This window comes from Macrobrachium nipponense, chromosome 4 (assembly GCF_015104395.2).
Source record: "Macrobrachium nipponense isolate FS-2020 chromosome 4, ASM1510439v2, whole genome shotgun sequence".
Classification (NCBI taxonomy): Eukaryota; Metazoa; Arthropoda; class Malacostraca; order Decapoda; family Palaemonidae; genus Macrobrachium; species Macrobrachium nipponense.
In genome coordinates, this window is record NC_061100.1 from 27,779,241 (window position 1) to 27,796,428 (window position 17,188).

At 47.5% G+C, this 17,188-nt stretch overlaps 1 protein-coding gene across 1 annotated transcript in view; it reads left to right on the top strand.

Annotated features, from left to right (window-relative positions):
* LOC135211319 (trypsin-1-like) overlaps nucleotides 1-2,490 on the top strand; it is a 54,572-nt gene extending 52,082 nt beyond the window's left edge. Inside the window, exon 7 of the mRNA XM_064244636.1 lies at nucleotides 2,432-2,490. Within this exon, the coding sequence (XP_064100706.1) occupies nucleotides 2,432-2,490 (59 nt within the window). The remainder of the gene's footprint in view (nucleotides 1-2,431) is intronic.
* Nucleotides 2,491-17,188: the final 14,698 nt, after the last annotated feature.

A 17,188-nucleotide genomic window follows, 5' to 3' on the forward strand; every position in this document is an offset into this window, starting at 1 on the left:
TCTACTAGTAGTACTAAGATGGCCGCGCGCGGTGCAAGTTTCAATTGTTATCCGGGCGAATCTCGGACTTTCAGAAACCTTTCGTATCTTGAAAAGTTTTTGTATGTAGAGCCGTTAAATTTTTCGCATTGGCTTTCGTATCTCGAGTTTTTCGTAAGATGAGCCTTTCGTATCTCGAGGTACTACTGTATCAGCGTGAAACCAACAGTAAAATGCGTTCTTTCAAGCACAGCAGTTTTGATTAAAATTATTTTTAAAACGTGTTCTTTCAAGCACAATAGTTTTGATTAAAATGATTTTATCTCAATTTTATCTACGGTTGTGTTTGATGGCATAAGTTTACTGGAGTTTTATCCTAGTTGTCGATGTACGATAATAGTCATTAGCAGCTTGAACAGTTTTCTCAGCTTCAGTTATAACTAGGTTTAAATTTAACAGTATATTTCCCGATTGATCTTTGATCTATAGCGAATAAAGTTATTGCATTAAGATATCTCAGTTCTATTCTACATAACGCCATTTATAACAACTATGGTAACAGTATACTGTAGTACGATGATTGAAATACAAACCAAACAGATGTTATCCAATTCGGTTGTACTACTTAGAAAAAAAAAGAAAAAAAAAAGTATAACGTTAAAACCATACTTTCATCATTCTCTTTTGCTGTTATTGAACTTATGTAACTAGAAGATGGGATAAAGTTAGGCTATTGTAATTTGGTCTCTCATAAAATCGGACTATCATAAGACGAATTATCGTAACTTAAACACTACAGCTACCTGTACACTGTATAAACCTTATTATATCTTTACATACGCTAGACACCCAAAGGATTAAAGGTAGGCTTTTTTTACTTTACAGTATTTATAATGCTATAATGTACTGTACAATACTACTGTACAGTGAATTCTATAGTACTATACTGCATAAATATAATTTTACTTATTGTGCCATTGTGGGATTACGGCGCCTTTGACTGGTCTAGAGTTTCGAAAGAAGGTGTGCAGCGGCCGTAGGCTTTAAAATCGCTCAGCCTCGAAAATCACTTAGTGTCAGCGGCCAGGAACGGAACCCCTGCCGCTAACCGACAGCCGCCTCTGTACTGTTCATACTAACAAGACGAAAAAAGTCTATATGGTTTCAAGACCAAACAGTCCAGTATAAGTTACAAGAACACCTGCCAGGGAAGTACTATCCAAGTACAGTAGTACACCGTTCATACTAATAAGATGAAAAAGTCTATATGGTTTCAAGACAAAACAGTCCAGTACAAGTTACAAGAAAACCTGCCAGGTAAGGCTTCTGTACCAGTCAAGTAAATGGAAAGATTACATTTTATAAAAACCTATCTTTCAGTAAATTAGATCTAATCACCAGAAGGATACTTAAAACAAGTACTATTTAATCTTAATAGTAGTAGTTTGATATTGTTATTGACGTGTAAGTAAAATGAAATTTATAAGAAGTTTTTGTATAAACGATAAGGAAAATTATAGCAAAATTTCCAAGTCCACTACAAAAATATTTTCAAATTTGTAAGATTGCTAGTAAAAAGAAGAAATTTATAGATTAAGAAAATCACAAAAATCAATTTTTAAAACCACTGAAATTATAGAAAAAAAGTGAAGACCAAATGACAATTAAACCAACAACATGAGTTATTTTAAGACTGACGCTTAATTGATTTTAAACATGCAATACAGTGGTCCCCCGTATTCGCGGGGGATGCGTACCAGACCCCCCCGCGAATAGTTAGAATCCGCGAATGTTTGGAACCCCTATAAAAACGCTAAAAACACCCTATTTTGTTAGTTAAAACTTAAGAAAAACCACTAAAAATTTTCATACATGGTTTTTTTAATAGTTTTATCACAAAAAGTGCATTTTATGAAGAAATTGATAACAAAAACCAGGAATTTGTGGATATTTCTCATAGAAAAATACAGCGAATGCGCGAATTTTCTGCGAATAATGCAGGGAAACATTCCCGAGAGAAATCCGCGAATGTGTGAGTCCGCAAAACCAGAGAACGCGAATACGGGAGGTCCACTGTACAGTGGTCCCCCCGTATTCGCGGGGGATGCGTACCAGACCCCCCCGTGAATAGTTAGAACCCGCGAATGTTTGGAACCCCTATAAAAATGCTATAAACAGCCTATTTTGTTAGTTAAAACTCAAGAAAAACCCACTAAAAATTTTCCTACATGGTTTTTTTAATAGTTTGTTCACAAAAAGTGCATTTTATGATGAAATTCATCAAAAAAAAACAGGAATTTGTGGATATTTATGATAGAAAAATACCGCGAATGCGCGAATTTTCCGCGAATAATGCAGGGAAACGTTCTTGAGAGAAATCCGCGAATGTGTGAGTCCGCGAATCTGGAGAACGCGAATACGGGGGGTCCACTGTACTGTTATTTTATTCCAGACTATCTCGACTGGATATCGGCAAACATTGCAGGCTCTGAATCTTGTCCAAGGCCATAGGCACAATAATTTTTTTTAAATAACAAAAAAAAAAAGGAAAGGCAGATGTCCCAAGAGGATTATACATTTATCATAGCTGATCATGAAATCATTAACTTTGATAGCAAAATTCACTCTGTGGATTCCTGTGTGCAGTAACCAATCCTAAAGTATTAAACTTTTGAGTATTCAAACCAATCTATCATTTTTTCCACTCTTTTAACTATACATATTAACAGCATCGTTCTGTAATTGGTATCCTCAAGGAACTGAGGTGGTTCAAAAGTATGCTTATCTAGTTGTCATGAATATACAAGAATTGTCAACATAGTGACAAGGAAAATTTTGATTGTTCTTGGATTTCTATGTAAGAATATGCCAATAAATTTTCTAACTAAGTTACCATCTTTGCTTACATGCGTCTTTGTTTCATTTTCCACCTGTATGTTCCTGGCGTCCAGTAATGATATTTGTTTGTTTCGCCTAATATTTCTCTCATCAGGGATAATTTGAAGTTCTTTTTTCTGTTTTTTCTTTAAGCATATCCACTTTTACCTTTAAATCACATTTACCATTCTCTCTATTTTCAAGAGGATTGACAATTAGGAACCTTGGAATTCAGCCACTTTTCATGTTTTATATATTTTCCTTTCATTTCTTATTGGGTGTTGGAACAGACAAAGCACATACATTACTTGGCATAAAATAGGAAGGAAGCAAGCAAATCTTCATAGATACACTGCCTAGTTGTAAACATTTTACAGTGGAGTAAGGGTCTCTGTGGATATCCTCCTGGTCTGAACTCTTACTTAGTAAAAAAAAAAAAAAAAAAAAAAAAAACTATTGATTAGCAATCTCATACAGATTTTCCACCTCATCCTCCCCTTCAGGTGGGCGAGACTTTGCTGAATTAGTCTAAAGTTTTAGCTACTATAGGCATAAATTTTGACTCGCATCTTACTTTTGAGAAACATCTAATGAAGGTTCCAGCAACTGCCAGATGTTTTGTCATTTGTGGTTCCTTTACCAGAATACTGTTGTCTGGTGTGGATGTCTGCTTCTGCAAGAGATTTATCTCTTTTAGACAGAGTTGTTCGTGGTGATAGGTTTGTTTCCTAATAGTGTATTAGCTGTTATGACTTAGACCACTGATGGATGGTCTTTTCATTGTCACTTTTTCTTAAGTTGTATCTTAATAGGAATCTTTCATATTCACAATTCTAGGGCTGAGAACTAAAAGAGCCAATGTCAAAAAATGGCCGATTGTAGTTAAGACCGTCACTAAACTAGAAATTTATCTCTGTTTCAGTGCTATAATGGCCAATGTTATAAGTTAAGCAATCACCCCAAAAAAAAAAAAGCTTTCGTTTGCTGTATTTACCTAAATTTTAATAAAGGAAGCAATATTTTAAATGCGTTTTTCTGAAAACATGGTTTTATGACATTGGCCCTTCTAGTTCTCAGCCCTAGAATTGATCCCTGATCCACTTTTTCTGACGAGAGAAACCAGATTCGCTGAACAGCAGCACCAAAACATATGCAGTAAATGTGCCTTGCTGTCGAGTCGAGTTGAATATAAAATTTAGGCTAAAGGCCAAGCACTGGGACCTATGAGGTCATTCAGCGCTAAAATGACAATTTGTCGAAAATTGCATTTTTCCTAACTATAGAAACCTGAGGTCCTTTAACAATAGGAAGTAGCTAGCGGCAGCTGGAACGGTCGTAAGCTTCGAACAAGGGGAGAACGGTAGTTAACTGCTTGTCCGATCGTCACTGGGAGGTAAACAAATCACTTTTGCTTTTGGCCCATGCAAAATACGCAGAGTGAGGGGTGGCATGAGGAGGGACTATATGTAAAGGACCTCAGGTTTGTATAGTTAGGAAAAATGCAATTTTCGACAAATTGTCATTTGTTCCGATACGTAATACAAACCATCGGTCCTTTAACAATAGGAAGACTCACTTCTTGGTGGGAGGAATCTGAATCTTTTGATGAACAGACTGGTGTTCGTCCATCCCTGGAATGCCTCCCTGGTCGTAAGAGCGAGGAGGGATCCCAAAGCCCTCTTGTCCGATTGATCGGGGTGTGCACCGCAGGATCAATGGTCAGACCTCTGGGCCGAGTACTAAGAGAGAGGCAAGCGTATCTCTTCGTACCAGCATTGTAAGAACTTTTTCCTGTACATGAGCAAATATAAAGTAGTAATGGGTTTGTCTCATGTAGGCATCCACTTCCTCCCCCTTGTTGGAGAAAGTGGTGGATATACACTCCTATCTCTAGTTAAAGAGATAGGATGGAGCTCGGTCGAGTAGCTTACCTGCATCTGACTCCCTTCCAGCGTGGTAACGACCGTATCCCTCTGCCCACAGGTAGAGGTAGAGAAAGATGGTGAAGAGAAGCCAGTCACACTCTCATTCGCACATTCATTCTCCCAGTCATACCAGGAATCGATGCTGTTCTGCCTGCTCGGGTGCTGGGTAAGCTTACACAACGTGTTGAGCAGCCACCACAGGTCCCAAGGAAAAAGTATCCAAGGACTTGTGGGCAATATCCCGAAGGTAGAAGGACGTGAAGGTGGTCTGGTTGGCCCAGACACCTGCCTTCAGGACCTGCGCCACGGAGAAGTTCTTACGGAACGCTAAGGAGGGTCCGATACCTCTGACTTCGTGGGCTCTCGGTCGGAGCGTACGGATGTCGTCGCTACCATCAGCCTCGTACGCTCTCCTGATCACCTCACGCACCGCCAGAAAGAAAGCGTGTTCTTGGAAACTTCTTTCTTGGTAACCCCAGTGCTAACGAAGAGGCGTCGACACTCAGGCCTGAGGTGTCGAGTTCTCTTCAGATAGCGCCGTAGCACCCTCACAGGACAAAGCAGCATCTCATCCGCATCGTTATCGGTGAAGTCCAGAAGGGAGGGGATCGTGAAAGACTCGAACCTGTCGTCAGGGATCGACGGATTCTGAGTCTTGGCTACCAGCCCCTGGTGTGTTTAACATCATAAGAAAGACCATGTAATTCCCCTACTCTCTTCGCCGATGCCAGGGCCAGCAAGAAGAGGGTCTTGAGGGTCAGATCCCTGTCTGACGACTCTCGGAGTGGCTCGAAGGGTCTTCGAGTCAAACTCCTAAGGACGAGAGTCACATCCCACGCAGGGGGCCTGAGTTCCCTGGGTGGGCAAGACCTTTCGAAGCTCCTCATTAGCAAGGAGATCTCGAACGAGTTCGAGATGTCCAGTCCCCTCAGTTTTAGGATGAGAGCCAGGGCGGCTCTATATCCTTTAACTGTGGTACTGAGAGGAGCTTCTCTCGCGAAGAAACACGAGGAAATCCGCTACCTGCTGAAGAGTGGCTCTGAGAGGAGACAGACCCTGTCTACGACACCAACCACAGAAGACGGCCCACTTCCCCTGGTACACAGCTGCAGAGGACTGTCGGACGTGTCCAGCCATCTCTGTTGCTGCGCTACAAGAAAAGCCTCTCGTTCGCAAGAGATGGTGGATAACAACCAGCCGTGAAGTTGAAGGGACTGGACTGCTTGGTGGTACCGTTCTATGTGTGGCTGGGCTAGAAGGTTGTGCCAATTGGGTAGCTCTCTCGGTGCGTCCGCAAGAAGAGCCAGCAGGTCCGGATACCAAACGGCTTGAGGCCGTTTGGGAGCCACCAGGATCATTCTGAGATTGGGAGTGACCAGCGCTCGACTGATCACTTTCCGAATCAGACAGAAGGGAGGAAAGGCGTAGGCGAAGAGGTTGTCCCAGGGGTGTTGGAGAGCGTCCTCTGCAGCTGCCCATGGGTCCGGCACGGCTGAAAAGAAAACCTGAAGTTTTCTGTTGTGCCGGGTGGCGAACAGGTCTACGACCGGTCGCCCCCACAGGTTGAAGAGCCTTTCCGCCACGTCTTGGTGTAGAGACCATTCGGTCCCTATCACCTGATCCCGACAGCTGAGCTTGTCCGCTACTACATTCCTCTTGCCTGGAATGTAGCGTGCTGACAGCTCTATCGAGTGAGCCGTGGCCCACTCGTGCACCTGCACCGTCAACTGATGGAGCGGAAGAGACACTAGCCCCCCCTGCTTGTTGACATATGCCACTACTGTGTTGTCGCACATCAACACCACTGAGTGTCCCACCAAGCGGTCCTGAAATTCTCGGAGAGCGTTGAACGCCGCCTTGAGTTCCAGGACATTGATGTGAAGGTGCTTTTCGTGATGGTCCCACACACCTGCAGCCAGCAACTCCTCCAGGTGTGCGCCCCATCCCTCGGTCGATGCGTCTGAGAACAGAAGCATCTCCGGGGGGGGAGTGCGTATGGGCACTCCTCTTAAGAGGTTCTTGTCGTCGAGCCACCAGGCTAGGTCCTGCCTCACCTTGTCCGTGAGAGCCACGGGAAAGTAAGGAGGATCCTTGGCCTGAGACCAACTCTCCCTTAGCCTCCACTGGAGAGACCGCAGGTGAAGACGCCCGTGAGGGACTAACTTCTCGAGTGACGACAGATGGCCGATCACGACTTGCCATTGCTGTGCTGCCTGTTCCTGCCGAGACAGGAACCGGCCGGCTGCCTCCCTGAATTTGCTGATACGCAAGTCTGCGGGAAAGACCTGCCCTGCTACCGTGTCTATCAGCATACCCAGGTACTTCATCTTCTGCTTGGGTTCGAGATCGGACTTCTCGTAGTTTATCACAATCCCAAGATCGCGACAAAACTTGAGGAGTCGATCTCTGTCCTGCAGCAACTGCGAGCGGGAGCTCGCCAGGACTAGCCAATCGTCGAGATACCTCAGAAGACGTATCCCGTGCGAATGGGCCCAAGCTGACACCAGAGTGAACACTCGCGTGAACACCTGTGGGGCGGTTGAGAGACCGAAACAAAGTGCCCTGAATTGGTACACCGTCCCGTCGAAGATGAAGCGGAGGTACTTTCTGGAGGACTGATGGATGGGTATTTGAAAATACGCGTCCTTCAAGTCCACTGAAAGCATGAAATCGTTCTCCCTGATCGAGTCGAGCACCGAGCGTGCCGACTCCATCGTGAACCGCGTCGTGCGAACGAAGCGGTTCAGGGGAGAGAGGTCTATCACCGGACGCCAGCCCCCCGATGCCTTCTCCACTAGGAAGAGGCGGCTGTAAAAGCCCGGTGACTGGTCCTCCACGATTTCTACAGCTCGTTTCGCCAGCATGGTCTTGATCTCCTGTCGAAGAGCGTTGTCCTTTGATGATCCCCGGACATAGGTCTGTAGATGGACCGGTTTGGAGATGAGGGGGGGCCGAGACTCGAAGGGTAGTAGATATCCCTCCCGAAGGACGTCTACTATCCAGTTCTCGGCGCCGTAGCGCTGCCAAGTCGCCCAATGGCTCGCCAGGCACCCCCCCACTTCCGGCAGCAGGTGAGGGGGAACGCCGTCCCTAGCGTTTCCCTCCTCGTTTCGACTTCTTTCCACCACCTCCTCGGGGAAAGGAGGGTTGGGAGGAGGGCTGATTACGGCCTCCTTTAGCAGACGTCGAAACAGCAGGAGTCTTCACACGGGGCTTGGACGGTGCAACCGTCTTCGCCGCCGTGGAAGCGCTAGCCAAGCTCTTTGGCTTGGCCGCAGTCGCTCGAGATTGCCCAGTAACCTTCGAGACTGCCTGGTGAACTAAGCGGTCACTGTCATCAGTGCGCCGCCTTTCCACCGCAGCGTCCACCATCTCTCCGGGAAAGAGAGCTGGGGAACTCCTAATTGGTCCATTGCGAAGCCCGAGTGCCGCCTCACGCCCGGCCCCCTTGGTCACTCGGGTAAGGACTGCGTCCCTACGTCGAAGAACCAAGTTGGCCCACAGGTTAGCAGTCTGATGGGCGAGGTAAGAGATCGCTCTTCCTCCAGACTGGCACAGTCTCCTGAAAGAAGCGTCGTCTTCGAGAGCAGAACTCCCAGAGCCGGCCGCTACTTTGGATATTGTGAGGGACCACAAATCCAACCAAGAGACTGCCTGGAACGCTGCCATAGCGGTAGATTCCAGGGCAAGTGCCTCCTGCTGCGAGAACCAGAGGTTCTCCGACAGGAGCTGCTGCAGGGACACACCTGGAGTCAGCCTCGCTAACTCCGGGTTAACCTGTTTCGGCAGTATCGGGTCTTCCGAAGGCACGTAGAATCGCCTCTGCCGCTGTAGAGGAGGAGGGAGCAGCTTAGAAGACCGTCCGGATTTCAGCGAATCCTCCCGTCCTGAGACGAGATTCTCAACTTGATCCAGGACTGAGTCTGCAAGCTCTGATCGCGGGTAACCCCACCATCATTTTGGGTTCCCTCTTAGGACCCCAAAATGACTCGAGCCGGGACGTGGGCTCTGCGGTGGTAGCGGCGATCCTTCCGCAAGGTCATTATGCTGACGAATCAGCTTAATGACCTCTGCAAAGTTCCTCTGTATCTCGGGAGTGACTGCGTCTTGTGGAGTAGGACCGTCCAGTCCCTCCAGCAAGAACAGATCCCGTGATACTCCTCCTTCAGAAGGAGGAACAGCGGCAGACCCCTGACGGTCACCTCCAACTACTTGCGCGTATGTTCTGGTCGGTCCTAAAACCGTGCCTGAGCCATACGGCGTCATAGCGGGATTGCGAGCGGCGCACCTCTCGTGATCACTCCTCGGTACCTCGCTCCTCCCGGTGTAGCCCGAGGAGGTTGAAGGTACGGGAGAGGCAGACCTGACGCTCCCCCCTCGCTCGCTGGCAGGACCAGCGTGCGTGGAGGGCTGCTGCTGATCGTCAACGCCCACGGTGGCGATCGAGCAGCAGGCCTAGCCTTGCCGCTCGCCTGGGGCGAGAGGCTCGGCTGAGAACGTCGACGCTGATCTCTAGCGTCAGGCGAGCTGTTGCTGGTTACCGTCTCCGCCCGGTCCCTATGGGAGCAGCGGTCAGGTGACCTGCTAGGCTCTCTGTCGCGGCGAGACCGGCCAGCGTCCTCTCGGCGCGTCGAGCCGCTGGTACCAGCCGTGGCTGGTACCGACGGCCGCGGGGACCCCTTCCTCGCCTCAACCCGTGGCTGGTCAGCGACCGTCACGTCAACCCGAGCAGCCAGTTGGTCGCTGCGAGAGCGTCCACTGGCCTGGCGAGAGTCGTGTGCACGACTCTCGCCAGTCTTCTGCTCCGCGCCGCTGTCTTGACGGCGAGCGAGCTCAGACGTCAAGACTTTGGCTGGACGGTCTCCCGTGGAAGAGCATCCACTCGGTACTTCTCGCGAACGAGAAGCGGCCGAGACGGAACCTGATTTAGCGGCAGGACCGCTAACACCAGGTGAGGACGTACCAGCCGAGGCTGGTACACCTCTGGTCCCCGTCGTCTTCTTCTTTGCAGAGGAAGAGACGGGCCCCGTTCCCGAAGGAACAGGAGGACCAGCAGAAGAGCTCCCCGACTCGCCTGAGCGAGACGGGCCCTTAGAAGATCCTGAAGGAGTCTTCTTAGGGGGGGAGGAGGCAGCCTTCTTCTTCTTCGGCTGTTTAGCCTTAGAAGTCGAAGGGGAAGAGGAGGCAGCAGACGACGAAGAAGACGACGAAGACGACGAAGACGACGACGACACCTTCCTCTTTTTCCTCTTCTTCTTCGCCAGGCTCCGCAGGACAGACGTCAGGTCTTCCATCCAGGAGGGAGCCGGGGCAGTTGCCGAAGCAACAGGGCCCGACTGCACCTGTCCGGAAAGACCTGAGACTGTAACAGCACCACCAACAGCAGGAACGACAGGAACAGGTCCAGGAACAGCAGGAACAGCATGCACATCATCTGAAAAGGAAGGAGCAGCAGGGACAGCAACAGGTACAGCAGGCACGGCAGGAACCACAGGAGAGCCAGGCGTCCTGTCAGCAGCTACCGTCATTCTCGGCACTGGCGGCAGGTCTAGGGGGGTACTCTTGGGGCAGCGGAAGTCCGGGGTCGGCAACACAAAGAACCCAGGTGGTGGTGGCACCGTCCTCTTTGGTACGGCAGTAATAGGTTTGTGTATTGCAGCCGTGGGTGTCACCGTCATTACATGTGGTGTATACACCAAGTGCGGTGGCATGTCATACGCTGGTGTAGATATGGTGGTAGTGGTAGTGGTTACCGTACCATGAGTGACCACTGCCGACCCCGCCAACCGCTGAATCAACCCCTGGATACTAGGCACTCCCTGCAGCCCCAGCGACTCCCACACCTGTCCCAGGTCGTCCTTCGCTGGTGGCACATCTGCGGAAGCAACAGTCGGGTTAGTCAGAGGGGTTTCCTCGCGCCTGGGGGAGAAGAACCCCACCCAGAGCGGACGGAAGACCCCGAATACAACTGGACGTCCGGGTAGCGGGCGCCCTCCTCCACACTCGACGGATCGAGAGAGGAGAAGGACTCCGCTACCCCCCCCCCCCCCGCAGGGGAAGGCGCGAAACGTGGGGGCTGGCCGGGGGGCAGGAAAGAAGACGAAGTGTCCGTTACCAAAGGAGTCACTGGACTTTCCGATGACTTCTTTGGCGGCCTAAGTCTCTTCCTGCCCTCGTACAGAACCCACTGCGCCTCGGACCAATTCATACATGTTATACATGGCTCGTTGCGGGAGCATTCTCGCCCCCGACAACGAGTACAAACTTCGTGTGGATCCACATCCACAAATGATCTGAATCCGCCGCATCTACGCCCCTCCAGCCCGGGACACACTCTACGGGCGACTGGGGGGCGCGGCGAAATCTCCATTTCTTGATCACTCATTATTGCAATGAAAAAAGAAATGTAAAAGTACTTACAATCATATACTCTCAATTACACTAGGAAAAAGAGGGCTGATACTCAAAGCAAACGACAAAGCGGGCAGAGCGATGACGAGCACGTCCTATCCTCACACGGCCGAAAGCAAAAGTGATTTGTTTACCTCCCAGTCGCGCGGCGCGCGACGATCGGACAAGCAGTTAACTACCGTTCTCCCCTTGTTCGAAGCTTACGACCGTTCCAGCTGCCGCTAGCTACTTCCTATTGTTAAAGGACCGATGGTTTGTATTACGTATCGGAACAAATGGAAATTGAGAGTAAAAGGTTTGAAAGGTGTAACAGGAGGAAAACCTAAAAGCAGTTGCACTACGAATCAAGTGTTAGGAGAGGGTGGAAAGTAAGATGAAGAAAGAGTATATGAAAGGAGGTACAGTAAAGGGAACGAAAGTGTTTGCAGCTAGGGGTCGAAGGCATGCTGCAAAGAACCTTAAGTAATGCCTACAGTGCACTGCACAAGGTCCACTAACAGAACTACCCCCCTACGGGGATGCCTTGCTGTCAAACTTCCGAGTTTCAGGGGTCCTTTATTGCTCACACCATTGGACTGTGGAACAGTCTCCCTTCAGAGGATCTTGTGCAGCTGGAACTCCAAATTGTTCAACTTGAACTCAAAAGTTCAAACGAAGATGCAATGCATTACTACCCTCATTTGATTCTCCTTGTTGCATTTTAATACATTTTTGAGTGTTGGTAAGTAAGCAGGCATGCTTTTCAAGCTAATGTAATGCAAGAGGTTCATGGTAATAGACCAACTTTAGTTTTTAAAAAAATGTTTGATTTATAAAGCATAATTTGCATTAATAAACAAAGTACTGAAGGTAGTATAATAATTATTAAAAGAAACTTCACTGATTTATTGTATCACAAAAAATAATAATTATATTAGTTTACTTTTTTCAGTTTGTCAAAAACAATCAACTTGGCATTACCTTTTGCTAAATACAATATACATACTACCCTAAACTAGGTCCACACTTCTCCAGTTTGGCTCTAGTATGCATAAATGATAATCATAGAAAATGTCAGCAACAAAAAAACCAAAGTTAAACTTCAGCATTTTCTTGCCTAATACCTGTCATATTTCTGTGTTGTCTTGCTGCACATACACTACACTGTATATTTAAAATAATTATAAAATATATCTCCTGTAAACTGAGTAGTACTGTACTCTTTTTGAAGTATTCGTTAAATCTGAAAGACAGTGGCATCACTAGAACTAATACTGGAATGTTAATAGAAAACATTCTATGAAGTGAAAAATGATATTGTTAAGATACAATAAAGTTTTGTACATACTTACCTGGCAGATATATACTTAGCTATAGACTCGGTCGTCCCGACAGAATTTCAAAACTCGCGGCACACGCGACAGGTAGGTCAGGTGATCCACCATTCCCGCCGCTGGGTGGCGGGGTCTGGAACCATTCCCGTTTTCTAAGCCATAATTTCTCTTCCACCTGTCTCCTGAGGGGAGGATGGGTGGGCCATTAATTGTATATATCTGCCAGGTAAGTACCTGATTGGGCTGAAGACTTCATGACTACTGTCGATGAGTCTGCCTGCCTCAAGAGTCCCAGCGAGGTATGGACCTATGGCTGAATAACTCTTTGGATCGTGTCAATGGGGGCTAGCCCGCTTACGCGACAGAGCCTACTCTGGATCGTACCAATGGGGGCTGACCCACTTACATGGTAGAGCCTTGACCTTCGTCATATCAATGGGGACTAGCCCTCTTACATGACAGAGTTAAGGTTTCTATAAATAAACACAAGGAGCACTGAAGCCAATCCCGATCACCTGACCATGTTAGTACTGTTATAACCTATGAATTGCAAGAGGGTCCCCTATTCCCTCTAACAATCAACCAATAAAAACAACCACCAATAAAGACAAATTTAAACACTAAAGTAAGTTAAGAAGGATTAGCCTCAGCTCCTTCTCCCAGCACTGAATTCGCCGAAACATACGCTCCCAGAGCAAAGCACTTTTCGTAAGAAATCTTTACGTCTCTTAGGTAATTGGAGGCAAACACAGAATTACATCTCCAAAAAGTAGACTCTATAAGTGCCTGAAGAGACCATGTTTTGTGAAATGCCATTGACGTAGCTATGGCTCTCACTTCATGCGCTCTTACTCTGAGAACCTTGAGGTGCTCTTCATTGCAAGTAAGGTGAGCTTCCTTTATTACATCCTTTATGAAGAATGTAAGGGCATTCTTTGAAATCAATCTTTTTGGATCTCTTACAGAGCACCAAAGACTTTCTTCTGTACCTCCTAGCAACGCTTCCTTCTTCAGGTAGAACTTGAGTGCCCTGACTGGACACAAAGTCCTCTCTAGTTCTCTTCCTGTTAGTGAAGAGAGTCCTTTTATCTCAAAGCTTCTTGGCCAAGGTTTTGAGGGATTTTCGTTCTTTGCTAGAAAAAGTGGTTTAAAGGTGCAAATCGCTGAATCCTTCTTAAAACCCACTTTACCTTCCAAAGCTTGCAACTCGCTAATTCTCTTAGCTGTCGCTAAAGCAAAGAGGGATAAGGACTTTCTAGTTAAGTCTCTAAATGAAGCTGTGTGAGACGGTACGAATTTTTCCGACATTAGGAACTTGAGGACCACATCCAAGTTCCAGCTAGGTTTCTTGATTATATGGTCTTTCGTGGTTTCGAAAGACCTTATAAGGTCATGGAGATCTTTATTATTGGTCAGATCTAGTCCTCTATGTTGAAAGACTGAGGCCAGCATACTCCTGTAACCTTTTACTGTTGATACTGCCAGGTTACAGTCCTTTCTCAAAAATAGAAGAAAATCTGCGATTTCAGTTACAGAGGTACTGGAAGAGGATAATTTTCTTCCCCTTACACCATCTTCTAAACAACTCCCACTTCGACTGATACACCCTCTTCGCGCGAAAAGCCCCTTGCTCTGACGAGTCCTTCGACAGTCTGAAGGCGGTCAGACTTAGAGCGGGGAGGTTTTTGTGAAATCTGTCGAAGTGGGGTTGTTTGAGAAGATCGTTCCTTAGTGGAAGCGATCTTGGAAAATCTACTAACCACTCCAGCACCTCTGTGAACCAATCGAGAGCTGGCCAAAAGGGAGCGATGAGGGTCATTCTTGTTCCTTCCGAGCAAGCGAATTTCCTCAATACTTCCCCTACTATCTTGAAAGAAGGGAAGGCGTATGTGTCCAAGCCTGTCCAATCTAGCAGAAAGCTGTCTACTGCTACTGCTTGTGGATCCGAGATCGGGGAGCAATAGTTCTCTAATCTGTGATTCCTGTTGGTCGCGAACAGGTCTATATTGGGCCTTCCCCACAGATGCCACAGTTGTTGGCAAATCTGAGGATTGAGAGTCCATTCCGTGGGTAGGACTTGGTCTTTTCTGCTCAACAGATCTGCCCGGACATTTCTCTCTCCCTGCACAAACCTTGTGAGAAGAGAGATCTTCCTTTCCTGAGCCCAAATCAGCAGATCCTTTGCTGATTCGTACAGGGAAAAGGAATGCGTCCCCCCCTGTTTCTTTATATATGTGAGGGCTGTTGTGTTGTCCGAGTGGATTTGAATCCCCAGACCTGAGACCTGTTCCTCGAAATGAACTAGAGCTAGATGAATGGCTGTTAGTTCTTTCTTGTTTATGTGCCAGGACACTTGTTCTCCTTCCCAAGTGCCTGACACTTCTTCCGAACCTAGGGTCGCTCCCCACCCTGAATCTGAGGCGTCTGCAAATAACGCTAGGCGAGGGTTCACTAAGTGAAGGGAGATTCCCTTGCTTAGTTTTTGTGGATCTAACCACCAGCGGATATTCTCCTTGATTCCTTTCGAGATCGGAAAGGTTTCTCCCAGATTTTTGGACTTCCAATCCCATCTCTCCTTCAGATAAAATTGAAGGGGTCTTAAGTGTAGACTTCCTAAGGAAACGAACTGTTCCATCGAGGAGAGGGTCCCCAGTAAGCTCATCCATTCCCTCGCGGAACAATGTTCTTTCCTTAAGAAGACTGCCACCTTTTCCAAGCAGCGTTCTCCTTTCCTGCGCGAAGGATATGCTAGAAAATCCCGAGAATCCATCTGAATCCCCAGATAGACAATACTTTGCTGGGGAGTCAGCATGGATTTCTCGCGATTGACTAAAAGTCCCAGGGACTTTGTCAATTTTAGAGTAAGTAAAAGGTCCTCCAGACATTTTTTCTCCGATTGGGCTCTTATTAGCCTATCGTCCGATCCTGATCCCTTCCAGATGTAGCCAATAAGCTACATTCTTCATGATGTCCGTGAAGACTTGAGGGGCAGTCGAAAGTCCGAAACACATCGCTCGGAACTGGAAAACTTTCCCTTGGAACATGAATCTTAGATATTTCCTTGCTGCCGGATGAATTGGCACATGGAAATACGCATCTTGAAGGTCCAGGGACACCATCCAGTCCCCTGGACGAAGAGCAGACAGAACAGAGGAAGACGTCTCCATCGAGAATTTCTTCTTCAAAACAAAGAAATTCAGGGCACTGACGTCTAGAACCGGTCTCCATCCCCCCGATGCTTTCGGTACCAGGAACAACCGATTGTAAAATCCTGGAGACTGGAGATCTTGAACCAATTCTACCGCTTCTTTGGAAATCATCTGTTCCACTGCCTGCAAAATAGCAAGTTTTCGGACCGGATCCGAGTATCTTGCAGTCAACTCCCTTGGAGTTGTCGTCAAGGGAGGATTTTCCCTGAAGGGGATCAAGTATCCTTTTTTCAGGATCGAGAGGGACCAAGAATCCGCTCCCTTCTGCGCCCAGACTTTTGCAAACTGGAGTAGTCTGGCGCCTACTTTTGTCTGGAGGACTCCCTGTTCATCTAGACTTCCCGAAGGACCTTCTAGATGGTCTACTCCTTCTTTCTGGTCTGCGACCTCTAAGAGGGGTCCTAGAAGAGGAGGCACCTCGAAAGGGCTGTACAAAAGAGGGTCTCTCTTTTTTCGATAGGCACGGCCGGCCTAAACTTCTTGGCTGAGTGAGTGAGGAGATCCTGAGTTGCCTTCTCCGTAAGAGATTTTGCAACCTCCTTAACAGTCTCCTGTGGGAACAGATGAGGGGACAAAGGTGCAAAAAGAAGAGATGCTCTTTGTAAGGGTGATACGGCTCTTGCTAGAAAAGAGCTAAAGACCGATCTCTTCTTTAAGACTCCTGTTCCGAAAAGTGAGGCAACTTCTACGGAACCGTCCATAACCGCTCTGTCCAAGCAAGCCGACGCTTGAAAGTTCTTCCATGGAGACAAAGTCAGTGTCCTGAGCTCTCTTAGCTAATGCTCCCAATACCCAGTCCATGAAATTGAACACTTCTAGGGTCTTAAAGAGGCCCTTTAGAAGGTGGTCCAGCTCACACATGCCCCATGTTGCTTTAGCAGAAAGCAAAGACTTCCTCCTGGAAGAGTCTACTAGAGAGGCAAAATCCGCGTCTGCGGATGAAGGGAGGCCTAACCCCATGGGTTCCTTGGTCTCGTACCACCTTCCCGGTTTCCCTGTTTACTTGGAAGGAGGGCAGGAAAAAACTGTTTTGCCCGCTTCCCTTCTTGAGGTTAACCACTCCGAAAAGGTCTTTAAAGCCTTTTTCATACAGAGAGCAGGGCGCATCTTGACGAAGGAAGACGACTTGTGAGCTTTCGTACTCGACATTAATGATCCTGGTGAAGGAGGATCAGCAGGATGAAGGGAGTCTCCGAACTCCTTGAGAAGCAGAAGAGAGAGCCTCTTGTAGTCAGAAACTGCTACATCTACGGGCTCCTCCTTGTCCGATACTTCTTCCAACGGATCCACTGAAGGAGACTGTTTGGGACTGATCGGGCTCTTCCCGGGAGTACTCCTTTCCCGAGAAGGGGAGCGCTGAAAGATCGAACTTCTATACGAAGAATGAGGCTCCTGTCGGTCCGAAACATTCTTGCACCTACTAGACTCTTGTTGCCTAGGCACTTGAGGTTCGCCAGACTTGCGGCGCTTGATA